At 39.0% G+C, this 13,730-nt stretch overlaps 1 protein-coding gene across 1 annotated transcript; it reads left to right on the top strand.

The window, feature by feature from the left end:
- Positions 1-3,044: 3,044 nt before the first annotated feature.
- Positions 3,045-4,738, top strand: LOC143023546 (protein FAM200C-like). The gene is made up of 4 exons (XM_076182102.1): positions 3,045-3,207; positions 3,337-3,532; positions 3,805-3,952; positions 4,037-4,738. Exons 1-4 carry the CDS (start codon positions 3,045-3,047, stop codon positions 4,736-4,738), a joined length of 1,209 nt encoding a protein of 402 aa, XP_076038217.1.
- The last annotated feature ends 8,992 nt before the right edge of the window (positions 4,739-13,730 follow it).

Genomic DNA, 13,730 nt, shown 5'->3' with positions numbered 1-13,730 from the left:
AATTGGAGTTTCTACGGGGAGCTCTCAGCCAACTCTTCTCTACAGAGAAAGCAGACAAGATGCTCAGAGCTCACCTTCCGTCCTCAGTGCGGTAGTGTGGGTCCTGCTGACGGAGATTCCGGAACTGCCTTCGGAGACACGCGATGGTGACCATCTCCGCCAGCACGGTTCTGGACTTCCTGACTTGGCTGGCTACCTCCACCAACAGGGCACCGGCGACTATCTTGCCTCACTATACAGCCCTCACTGATCCGCTACGCTTTGGCATGAACATCCGAGTGCCACAGAGGGCGCGAACCCTCCTAATGAAGGAGATCAGCGCCTCGAGAGAGCCGAGACATCAACCGGTCCCGGCCTGGTCCCTGCATCGTGTTCTGCAGTACCTGGCGTTCGAAAGGGCCATTATGGAGGAAGAAGACTTCCCTCAACGTGTCGTCTTTCTGCTCGCCTTGACTACGGACTACAGGGCTTCACAACTGGCGGCAATCACCCGCCACCCGTCCTTCTCCAAACTGGAGGAGGACAGCTCGGCCCTAACCCTCTCTCCATCACCAACATTCCTGGCCAGGAACGGCCGAGCGGACGACATGATTGGCCCTCTCAGAATACAATCCTTCCGGGAGGGAGGACGCCCACATCCGCTGCGCCCGGTCCGTGCGTTCGAAGACTACGTGGACCACACGGAATAGATTTCTGAGGACCATCTCTTCTACAACTCGAAATTTAGGATTCCCCTAACCCCGAGGTCCCAGGCGCACCTGCCTTTCCGTTTTTTGGGAGAGAGCCGACCCGGGCCATGCCCCGCACGCCCACAGCATCAGGGACTTCGTGGCATCGCTGGCGTTTCTCCGCACCCACTCCGTGGAGCGGGTGCGAGACCTAGGGGCTAGACATCGACTACTCCCCTGGGGACACGGTGTCTCTACTAATCGGTCGCCCCTGTCCCATGTGTCGCCATGGAAACGGCTCCACCCCTCTCATCTCATAAAAAAGGGGGGGTGGAGGGGGCAAAGGGCGACCGAGGAGTAAGGAGGGGCCAGGAACCGCTGAACAGGATACGAATTTCGTATAATTTACGCATTGTGTGAACAGTGTAATGTTGTGCATGTCACATTCTTCGGTGTGGGTACTTGACGTTCCTTTTCTCCCCTCTACTGAGTGATAAATGGAATAAGTCTCCCATAGGAAAGACACACGTAATAACGGTTTGAATCAGGCTTCACCTCTCCTCCCACCTGTCCTCGTCTCATGCATAGTTTCGCTGTGCTGGTTTCTTTCAGCCGATAATATTTCTTTGTCGCGGCTCGTGCCGCTTAAATTGTTCTTATCGGCTTAAGAAACCTGCACAGATTTAGGGTCCCTCCCTCCTCCCACAGGCGAGGCCTTCATTTCTCATTGAAGTGGACGGCTCAAGCAATGCGCATGCCTGCACAGAGCCGGGAATTTTAAATTTCCGATGATTTTGGCGGAAGATTCAAACCACACTCAACCTTCGGGAAATGGCCATATGACCAGGAGTGTGGTATGGGATTATCGCTATAGCTTCGCTGTGCAGGTTTCTTAAGCCGATAAGAACAATTTAAGCGGCACGAGCCGCGACAAAGAAATATTTTACGGGAAGGGGAGATATTGTCGTGTGTGGTTATACAGTATGTTTACACGTTCACGTGTGTGTATGTGTGTGTGTGTGTGTGTGTGTGTGTGTGTGTGTGTGTGTGTGTGTGTGTGTGTGTGTGTGTGTGTGTGTGTGTGTGTGTGTGTGTGTGTGTATGTGTGTGTGCGTTTATATATTTGTATTTTACGGGAAGGGGAGATATCGTCGTGTGTGCTTATATGTGTACACGTTCACATGTGTGTGTGTGCGTGTATTCACCTCGGATCTGCTGCAGTCTCTGTCGAGACAGCCAGACACCACCCTACGGCAGTGAGCTCAGAGCTCATTATTTGCCGAACTCTGGGTAGGTCTGAGACCACTCACACACCACACACCGGGACAGCAAGGTCACAACTCCTTGACTAACGTCCCGTACCTACTCACTGCTAGGTGAACAGGGGTTACACGTGAAAGGAGACAAACCCAACTTATCTCCGCCCGGCCGGGGAATCGAACCCCGGTTCTCTGGCTTGTGGGGCCAGTGCTTTACCAATCCGCCACCGAGCTGTACCAATCCGCCACTGAGCCGTGTGTGTGTGAGTGTTTGCAGGGGAACGATGAAAATTAACATTTGGCTTACTTCCTCTTTGGTTTGAGCCAAAACCCTTAATGTCACAATAAGCCATATTGTCAAGATCTATATATACCGGTATATATAGATCTTCATTGTCAGAATATAACTAATTGCGTGGAGCGGTGCGAGCGGAGGCACCAACACACCCGAGCAACGCACCAGCTACAACTGACAGCGATGGGACGTGCGAACCCCACTTTGAGCAGCCAGGTGACGTCACGGGCCCGCTGCGCCAACACCCCCGAAATTCGGTCGGAAGTGGTTAGACCTGGTATATATAGATCTTGACATAGCCTAGCTTCGCATCAGCTGCATGCACGCGTATACTAGTACATGTTGATTAAACTCTACACGACTATCGTGCTACATAATGTCGCTAGTTTTGAATTGCATGGTACCTGTATGCAGGGAAGTTCATTGGTTGCATGCAGCTAGCTGCCCAATCAACGCGCTGACTACATGTACAATGCACTATACCCAATACCACATCACCGCATGCATACGTACACTGTACATATACAAACTCGCTCCGACATGAGTAATGAGTTAGCCTTCCAATAGTTTGAAGGAAATCGAACCTGCAAAAACATGGCTCTGGAAGTATCTATAATGGCTCTGGTAATTAAAAAATGGCTCTGGTGAAATTGAAAAAAAAAATGAAAAATGGCTCTAGAAAAAAAAAAAAAAGTATTTTTTCCCTGACAGATATGCATTGTCCACTGCACATCAAAGAATTTGCAATGAGTGCCAAGAAGTGAAAGTATATTGAAGATTATATTCGTTTTGGATTTGTGTCTCTTAAAAAGTGTCATAGAGATGCCACAGTGTATGATATGTTACAAGACTCTGAGCAACGACGGAATGCGGCCCACACTCTTGGAACGCCATTTGAGGACAGCACATCCCGTTCTAGCTGACAAACCCAAGGCATTCTTTGAAACAAAAAAACGCACTCCGAAGCAAGCTAAGCTGGACGATAGTGGAACATTTCGGCAACAAACTTCAAAGGTTGTTGAAGCTTCTTATGAGATCGCTATGTAGATTGCAAAGAGCCAGAAAGGCCATAACATTGGAGAGTCTCTCATAAAACCAAGTATACTCTGTGCAGCAGAGCTAGTTCTGGGGAAGGATAGCGCAAACAAGCTTTCCCAAATTTCCCTATCAAACGATACGGTCAAGGGAAGGGTCAATGAATTGTCTCAAGATATCAAAGTTCAAACTCTCGACCAAGTGAGAGCTTCCCCTGTTTTTGCCATCCAGTGTGATGAAACGACTGATATTGCTCAGTGTTCTCAGCTACTGATGTATGCTCGTTTCGTGTCAGGCGACAATATAAAAGAAGAAATTCTGTTCTGTCACCCCATGGAAAGTTGCACAACGGCAGAAGCTATTTTTCATGTCGTATCAAACTTTTTTCAGGAAAATCAACTCTCTTGGGACTCACTGGTAGGGGTGTGTACTGATGGAGCTCCGGCCATGTTTGGTCAGCAGTCTGGGCTTATCACAAGAGTGAAAGAAAAAAAACTTCTGTAACAAGTACACACTGCATACTTCATCGTGAAACCTTGGCATCCAGAACTTTGCCTGCTGAAATAAGGGATGTCCTTAACGTGGCTATCAAGGTAGTCAACTTCATCAAAGCTGGAGCATTGAACAGTCGTCTCTTCAAACTGCTGTGTAAGGAAATGGAATCTGAACATGAAGCCTTGCTTTTTCATACGAACGTACGATGGCAATCAAAAAGAAATATACTTAGACGACTTTATGAATTAAGAGAAGAAGTAACATTATCTTTACGTTCGAAATAGAAGACAGACATTCAGGACAAACTCCAGTTAGAGGGCTTTCTTCTAACTCTCGCTTACCTGGTAGACATATTTGATGAATTGAACGCTGTTAACCTCAAACTACAAGGGAAAGAAATGAACATCATCATGCACCATGATATCATTCGGGCCTTCATGGCCAAACTCGACCTCTGGAAATGTCGAATTCAGCAGGGAAATACAGCCATGTTTAGGACCTTGGATTCTGCTCTCGGTCACAGTAACCTTGACTCTGTGTTAAAGAAGCAAATCATCACTCATCTAAGTGACTTGAAAGCAGAATTCATCAGATACTTCCCGGATATAGACAAGCGTAAAGCCTGGAAATTCATCAGGAATCCATTTCAATGTGAAGTAGCTGATGTTGCTTATGATATCCAAGAGGAGTTTCTTGAGTTAAAGTTCAACTCCACAGCTCAGGATGACTTCGGAGATTTGGATTTGGAGGCGTTTTGGGTCAAGTACCTTCCTGTTTACCCTCTTACCTCGCATCATGCTCTTCGGGTTTTGACAATGTTTGGATCCACGTACCTATGTGAAGCTGCATTTTCTATGCTTGTTGCCATCAAGACCAAATACAGGAACCGTCTGAATGTGGAGGGGGATTTACGTTGTGCACTCTCAAGCATACAACCGCGTATTCAAGACCTGGTAGCCAAGAAACAGTGCCAAATATCTCACTAATCACGAATGTGGTTAGTGAGATATTTGGAACTTACATTCGACGCTGTGAGATATGTAGTTCATGCTCAATATATGGACAAAATGGAATTGCTTATTATTTTCATCATCTAGGAGTGAAACCTGCCCGTAAAATAGAAACAAGGGGGGCGTAGAGGGAGAGAACAATTCCTAGAGGGGGCGTGGTAGTAGAAAGGTTAAGAACCATTGCCCTAGTTTATATATTTCTTCAACTTCTTTCCCTGTTTCTTGTCCATCCTCTTGGACTACTTCTAATATATTGTTACCTTTTCCTTTTCCTCTTTTACTCTTGTGGTCCTATTTAGGTTATACTTCTCTTCCACCCCTAATATAATTATACTTTCTTTTTGCCCGCTAAGTCTCTTACTATATTCTCCTCTTCTCTCATCACTGTAATAATTGTGTCTTTAGTTTGTTCTTTCATTTATTGTTTCACTATATCTGTAGATACAACATTGTTATTCTCTTGGACTTTTCTCCAACTCTGTGCTTCATTTACTATGGACTCTTTATTATCATTCTTTAATTCCTCATTCTCATCTTTCACTTCTTTTAACTGTCTTTTTAATTCGTCTATTTCTTTAGTTAGGTTTTGGTTCTCCTTCTTTAGTTCTTCCAATTTATCAACTCTTTCTGTAATCCGTGTAAGTTGGCTGAACCTAGCCTCCCAATGTTTGGTCATTTTTTCTAGTTTTTCCTCTAGATTTGCTAATCGGGGGGAGGTTGGCATCCCCCCCCCCACATTAGATCCATGGAAATTATTATCTCCACTTTCTATTGTGCTGTTCTTATCTATATTTCTAAACTTAATGCTTTTATCGATATTTTCGACTTCGCCTGCGTCGTCTGCAACCCTCTTGTTGATATTTCTCCTGACGTCCGGGGGAACCCGTTCGTCACCTTCCTCATTTCCTTCCATTTACCTAAGTAATCCCTCCCTTTCTGCTTTTTCTACACCTTCCCACTACACCACGAGCTTTCCCCTTCCCTGTTAATACAACAAAGGTACTCCCTCGTTGTTGAGGTCGATGAAACTTGAAGTTTTCTTGGAGTTCCAAACTTCGTTGTCACTTCGACTGAGGTGTGTGTGTGTGTGTGTGTGTGTGTGTGTGTGTGTGTGTGTGTGTGTGTGTGTGTGTGTGTGTGTGTGTGTGTGTGTGTGTGTGTGTGTGTGTGTGTGTGTGTGTGTGTGTGTGAGTGTGTGTGTGTCTGTGTGTGTGTGTGTGTGTGTGTGTGTGTGTGTGTGTGTGTGTGTGTGTGTGTGTGTGTGTGTGTGTGTATCTACCTAGTTTTATTTTACGGGAAGGGGAGCTATGCTCGTGGTGTCCCGTCTTCATATCTCATTTTATCTAGACTGTTTTTAAATTCATATATTGTTTTTGCACACACCACTTTCTCATTCCACTTGTTCCAAATGTCTATTACTTTGTGGGGAAACCTGTTCTTTTTCAGATTTCTTCTATAACTGTCTTTCTTGATTTTCTTTCTGTATCCTCTTGTATTTCTACTAACCCATTTTATTATATCCTTTCTATCAATAGTCTCTATGCCTTTTATGATTCTATAAATAGTTATCAAATCTCCTCTCTCTCTTCTTTGCTCTAATGTCTGTAGCTCAAGTTTTGCTAGTCTCTCCTCACATGATAGTTCTGAGACTGTTGGTGCCAATTTTGTAATAGCTCTTTGTATTCTTTCAAGTTTTGTTATATACATTTTTTGTACTTGGTGACCACGTCGTCGCTGCATATTCCAATCTTGGTCTTATCAAAGTGACTTGTATTTTCGTCACCATTTCTTCGTCCAAGTATGTAAATGCCACTTTGATTGTTCTTATTAGATTATAAGTTTCTCCATTTTTTTTTTTTTTTATTCTCAGGGGACATATTATTTATAATAATGACTCCCAAGGCCTTCTCGTTTTTTACTTTTTTTTTTCTTCTCCCAGTTTATATAATCCCACTATTCTTTTTTTTTTTTTTTTTTTTGCTTCTTCCAAATTCCATTATACTACACTTCTTAATATTGAACTCCATCTCCCACTTCCTACTCCATTCCCATACTTTATTGAGATCATTCTGTAGCGACTCATAATCTTCTTCACTGTTCACTTTTTTCAACAATTTTGCATCATCCGCAAAGAAGCTCATATAACTTTCAATTCTTTTATCCATATCATTGATATATATATTTATATATATATTTTTATATATATATATATATATATATATATATATATATATATATATATATATATATATATATATATATATATATATATATATAAGCTAATAAGAACACGGGTACGTGTGTTCACTTATGCAAAGTAGACTACTTGGAAAAAGAAACTAACGAAGCAGAGCGCTTTCGTACATTACATCTTCAGTGCAAAAAGTACTAAAGATGTAATATACAAAAGCACTGTGCTTCGTTAGTTTCTTTTTCCAAGTGGTCTACTTTACACACACACACACACACACACACACACACACACACACACACACACACACTTCATCGGATGGACGACGTAGAGGACGTTCTGAAGAAAAAGTGAAATTTTTGTGGATCCCAAAGCAAAAGAAGTACCTATTGTATTTACAGGGGAGGGGGGAAATTGCTCGTGGTGTAGTGGGAAAGTGAGGAAAAAGGAGAAGGGGAGGGATTACTGAGGGACATGGAAGGAAATGAGGAAGGGAGGGACTTGGTCCAAGAGGCCAGACGGCTTGTAAACAAACGCCGAACCGATTATTTGGATTTCGATGATGGGACTAACAAAAATGTAAAGATTAGAAACATAGATAAGAGCAGTTCAATGGAAGGTGAGGATAGTAATTTCCAAGGATTTAATGCGGGGGCGGCGGATACCAACCTCCCCCGACTGGCAAAACTGGAGGAAAAACTTGAACAAATGACTGAACATTGGGAGATTAGGTTCGGTAAAATGTCAAAAATTGCGGAGAGGGTTGAAAAATTGGAAGAACTAGAGAAGGCGAACAAAAACTTAACTGATGAAATAGAAGAACTAAAAAGACAGTTAAGAGAAGTAAAAGAGGAGAATGAAGAATTAAAAAGGAACAATAAAGACAATAAAGAAACAATAGCAAAAGAAGCACAGGGGTGGACGAATATACAGGAAAATAGTAAAGTTGCATTTACTGATATAATTAAACAGCAAATGAAAGAACAAACTGAAGACTCAGTTATCAAAGTGATGAGACAGAAGGAGAATATTGTAATAGACTTAGCAGATAAAAAGAAATGTATAATCATATTAGGAATGGAAGAGAAACATAACCCAGATAGAACCACATGAATCAAGGAGGAAAATGAAAAAGTAAGTAGATTACTAGAATTAGTTCAGGAAGATGAACCTGAAATAATGAAACAAATAGAAGAGAAGTTCAGGCTCGGAAAGTATAGTACAGATAAGATCAGACCAATTAAGATTAAATTCAGATCACAAACAACAGCAGAGAATATTTTAGCAAAAACAGGGAAGTTAGCAGAAAGTGAACAATATAAAAAGGTATGGATAAAAAGAGAAACGAATAAAGAGGAAAGAGAAGAAGAAAAAATGAAAAGGAAAGAAGCTAAAGAAAAAACGAGACCAGAACGGAGTCAGAAAAACAAGAATTCTACTGGAGAGTAGTGAATATGAAATTGAAGAAATGGACCATAACAGAGAGAAACAAAAAAGAAACAGAGAATACAATGGAAATAACAGAAAGTTAAGAGTATCCTACACAAATATAGATGGATTAATAACAGGACTAAATGAACTGAACGAGTATCTGAAGGAAAAAGATCCGGACATAATGGGAATTGTTGAGACAAAATTAAAAGGTACACTATCACCCAACAGCATAGGATACAATGTATATAATTACTGGATTAGGAGTTATGTTCCTGACTAAGAAGGATATAAACGTGAAGAGTGTCACATATGGAAAGAACAGAGTAGAGATGATTATGATAGAAATAGAAGACAGAGATAAGAAGAGCAGAAAGTTTGTAATAAACTACGTGCCCCAAAAAACAGCCTCGTGGGAAGAGAGTGAACATAAAAGTATGTTATAAGACACAAGAATAACACTAAACAAGATAATGGAAGATGGAGGAAGAATAGTTATGATGGGCGACTTTAATTGCAAAGAAATCTGCTGGGAAGAGATGACCGTAAAGGGTGGAGAAGACTCATGGGGAAATGTTCTACTTGAGATGATTATAATTTATTGACCACACAATGAAACAATGGATCCAAGAGAACACTAGGTATAGAAATGAAGAAGAACCATCGAGACTAGACCTAATTATCACATCAGAACCTGAAATAGTGGAAAAGATAGAATACCAGGCACCAATAAGTAAAAGTGACCACATATTGATTGAACTAGAAGTAAATGAGAAAAAATACATGAAAAGAAATGAACAATATAGAAAAGGAAGAATTATGTATGAAAAAACAAACTTTGATAAGATAAGAGAATTCTTTCAAAAAGAAAACTGGGAAGGAATATACAAAAAAGAAACAACATTGGAAGAGAAATGGAATATTTTGACAAAAATTTATAAAAAAATAAAAAAATAAAATAAATAAATAAAAGAAGGAGTGGAAATGTATGTCCCATGACAAAAACAAGAAAAAGAAAATGTAAAATGCTGGTACAACAAAAGTTGTAGGGAGTTAAAAGACAAAAGAGACAAAGCTTGGTCCAGATGGAAGAAATTCAAAAGACCTGAAAAATGGAAAATATATACTTGTTATAGAAATGAATATGTACAAACGTGCAGAGAGGAAAAGGGAAAATATGAAAAAAATGTCATAGAAAAGTGTAAAGATCAACCAAAGCTATTTTACAGATTTGTAAACAACAAACTGAAAAACAAACATGATTTGGAGAAATTAAGACAAGGAGGAGTTGAATACACAGGGGAAATTGAAATGGCGGAAATTATGAACAAACATTTTAAATCAGTGTTTACAAGGGAGAACATACAACCTGAAGAGATCGAATGGAAAGAGAAAGTCCCCCCTATGAAAGAAATAGAAGTCACAAAGAATGAAATATTGAAACACTTGAGTAATCTCGATGTCAGAAAATCGCATGGACCAGATGAAATAGCAAACTGGATTTTGAAAGAATGCAGGAATGAACTGGCAGACAAAATACATAGCATAATAAACAGTTCCTTGAAAGAAGGAAAAGTTCCAAAAGATTGGAAAAAAGCAAATATAGAACCTATATATAAAGGGGGAAATAAAGAAGACCCTACCAACTGCAGACCAGTCTCTCTAACAAGTACAATAGCAAAAATTTGTGAAAGAATTGTCAGAAGTAGATGGGTAAAATATTTAGAAAAAAAAAAACAACGTGCTAAATCCAAGGCAATTTGGATTCAGACAAGGACGATCATGCGTCACCAATTTAATATGTTTCTATTCAAGGCTAATAGATATAATACAAGAAAGAGATGGATGGGCTGATTGTGCATTTCTAGACCTAAAAAAATCTTTTGACAAAGTACCACATAAGAAGTTGCTTAAGAAATTAGAAACTGAAGGTGGAATACAGGGCAAACTGCTTAATTGGATGGAAGACTTTTTGCAAGAAAGAAAAATGAGAGTAGTGATAAGAGACAAACACTCAAAATGGGATGAAGTAATAAGCGGTGTTCCGCAAGGAACATTTCTGGCCCCAATAATGTTTGCTATATATATATTAATGATATGGATGAAGGAATTGAAAGCTATATGAGCTTCTTTGCAGATGATGCAAAACTACTGAAAAAAGTGAAAACGGAAGAAGATTGTGAATCACTACAGAGTGATCTAAATAAAGTACAGGAATGGAGTAGGAAGTGGGAGATGGAGTTCAATACAAAAAAGTGTAGTATAATGGAATTTGGAAAAAGCAAAAACAGAATAACAGGAGCATATAAATTAGGAGATGAAGGGATAAAAAAAGTAGAAAATGGAAAGGACCTGGGAGTCATTGTTATGAATAATATGTCACCTGAGAAACATATAAATAAGATTTTTGGAGAAACATATAATTTAATAAGAACAATCAAAGTTGCATTTACATACCTGGATGAAGAAATGGTGAAGAAAATTCTAATCACCCTGATAAGACCAAGATTGGAGTATGCAGCAACGATATGGTCACCAAGTACAAAAAAATGTATAAAAAAAACTTGAAAGAATACAAAGAGCAATTACAATATTGGCACCAACACTCTCAAAACTATCATATGAAGAGAGGCTGGCAAAACTTGAACTACAGACACTAGAGCAAAGAAGAGAGAGAGGAGATTTGATAGCTATTTACAGAATCATGAAAGGCATAGAAATTACTGATAGAGAGAATCTGATAAAATGGAATGATAGAAATACAAGAGGGCACGGAAAGAAAATCAAGAAAGACAGCTATAGAAGAGATCTGAAAAAGAACAGCTTTCCTCACAGAGTAATAGACAGTCGGAACAAGTTAGATGAGAAAGTGGTGTGTGCAAAAACAATACATCAATTTAAAAATAGTTTAGATACAATGAGATATGAAGACGAGACACAACGAGCATAGCTCCCCATCCCGTAAAATACAACTAGGTAAATACAACTAGGTAAATACACACACACACACACACACACACACACACACACACACACACACACACACACATATATATATATATATATATATATATATATATATATATGTATATATATATATATATATATGCTAATAAGAACACGGGTACGTGTGTTCACTTATGCAAAGTAGACCACTTGGAAAAAGAAACTAACGAAGCAGAGCGCTTTCGTATATTACATCTTGTTGCACTGAAGATGTAATATACGAAAGCGCTCTGCTTCGTTAGTTTCCTTTTCCAAGTGGTCTATTTTGCATATATATATATATATATATATATATATATATATATATATATATGTAGAGACATTCTAACAGGTTGACGTAAGTGGAGTAGGAAACACAGGAGTCTTACTCTTGAGTTTATTCCTGACTAGTTTCGCAGGTATGCTTTGAAAAAGCATACCTGCGAAACGAGTCAGGTAGAAACTCAAGAATAAGTCTCCTGGGTTTCCTACTCCGCTTACGGCATATGTATATATATATATATATATATATATATATATATATATATATATATATATATATATATATATATATATATATATATCAAACATTATTGGGGCCAGAACTTTTCCTTGTGGAACACCACTTATCACTTCATCCTAATTAGAGTGTTTGTCTCTTATCACTAATCTCATTTTTCTTTCATGCAAGAAGTCTTCCATCCACTTCAGTGGGTTATCCTGTATTCCTCCTGCATTTTCTAATTTCTTAAGCAACTTCTTATGTGGCACCATATCAAAAGCTTTTTTCAGGTCTAGAAATGCACAATCAGCCCATCCATCTCTTTCTTGTATTAAATATATTAGTCTTGAATAGAAACACATTAAGTTTGTGACGCATGATCGTCCTTGTTTGAATCCAAATTGCCTTGGATTTAGTACTTTTTTCAAATGCCTTACGCATCTACTTTTGATAATTTTTTCGCAATTTTTTTCTATCGTACTTGTTAGAGACCGGTCTATAGCTAGTAGGGTCTTCTTTGTTTCCCCCTTTATATATTGGTACTACATTTGCTCTTTTCCAATCTTTTGGAACTTTTCCTTCTTTCAAGGAACTGTTTATTAGGCTATGTATTTTGTCTGCCAGTTCATTCCTGCATTCTCTCAAAATCCAGCATGCTATTTCATCTGGTCCATGCAATCCTTTTTTTTGACATCGAGATTACTCAAGTGTTTCATTATTTCATTCTTTGTTACTTCTATCTCTTTCATAGGGGGGACTTTCTCCTCCCATTCGATATCTCTAGGATGCATGTTCTCCCTTGTAAACACCGATTTAAAATGCTTGCTCATAATTTCTGTCATTTCTATTTCCTCTGTGTATTTAACTTCTCCTTGTCGTAGTTTCTCTAATTCTTGTTTGTTTTTCAGTTTGTTGTTTGCAAATCTGTAAAATAGTTTTGGTTGATGTTTACATATTTCTACGACATCTTTTTTTTCTCTCTTTTCCTCTCTGCACACTTGTACATATTCATTTCTATAACTAGTATATATTTTTCATTTTTCAGGTATTTTTTCTTTTTTTCATTTTATCCAAGCTTTATCTCTTTTGTCTTTTAACTCTCTACATCTTTTGTTGTACCAGCACTTTACATATTCGTTTTCTTGCTTTTGTCTTGGGACATACTTTTCCACTCCTTCTTTATAATTTTTTGTCAAAATATTCCATTACTCTTCTACTGTTGTTTCCTCCTTGTGTATTCTTTCCCGGTCTGCTTTTTTAAAGAATTCTCTTATTTCATCAAAATTTGTTTTTTCATAAATCAATCTTCCTTTTCTATATTGCTCATTTTTTCATGTATTTTTCCTCATTTAGTTCCAGCTCAACCAATATGTGGTCACTTTTATTATTGATGTCTTATATTCAATCGTGTTCACTATTTCGGGTTCTGATGTGATTATTAGGTCCAGTCTCGATGGTTCTTCCTCATTTCTATACCTAGTATTCTCTTGAATCCATTGCGTCATTGTATGTTCTATAATCATATCAAGTAGTGTATTTCCCCATAGGTGGTCTCCACCCTTTACCGTCATCTCTTCCCAGCAGATTTCTTTACAGTTAAAGTCACACATTATAGCTATTCTTCGTCCATCTCCCATTATCTTGTTTAGTGTTATCCTCGTGTCTTCTAACATACTTTTGTGTTCTCTCTCTTCCCTTGAGGCCGTTTTAGGAGGCACATAATTTACTACAAACTTCCTGCCCTTCCCATCCTTGTACTCCACTCCCATCATAATAATTTCTACTCTATTCTTTCCATATGTGACATTCCTCACATTTATTTCCTTCTTAGTCAGGAACATAACTCCACCCTCTTGTTT

The sequence above is a fragment of the Oratosquilla oratoria genome, unplaced genomic scaffold (assembly GCF_046742065.1).
Source record: "Oratosquilla oratoria isolate Oo_2021 unplaced genomic scaffold, ASM4674206v1 SCAFFOLD50, whole genome shotgun sequence".
In the NCBI taxonomy this organism is placed as follows: Eukaryota; Metazoa; Arthropoda; class Malacostraca; order Stomatopoda; family Squillidae; genus Oratosquilla; species Oratosquilla oratoria.
This window is presented reverse-complemented; position numbering and strand designations above follow the sequence as displayed.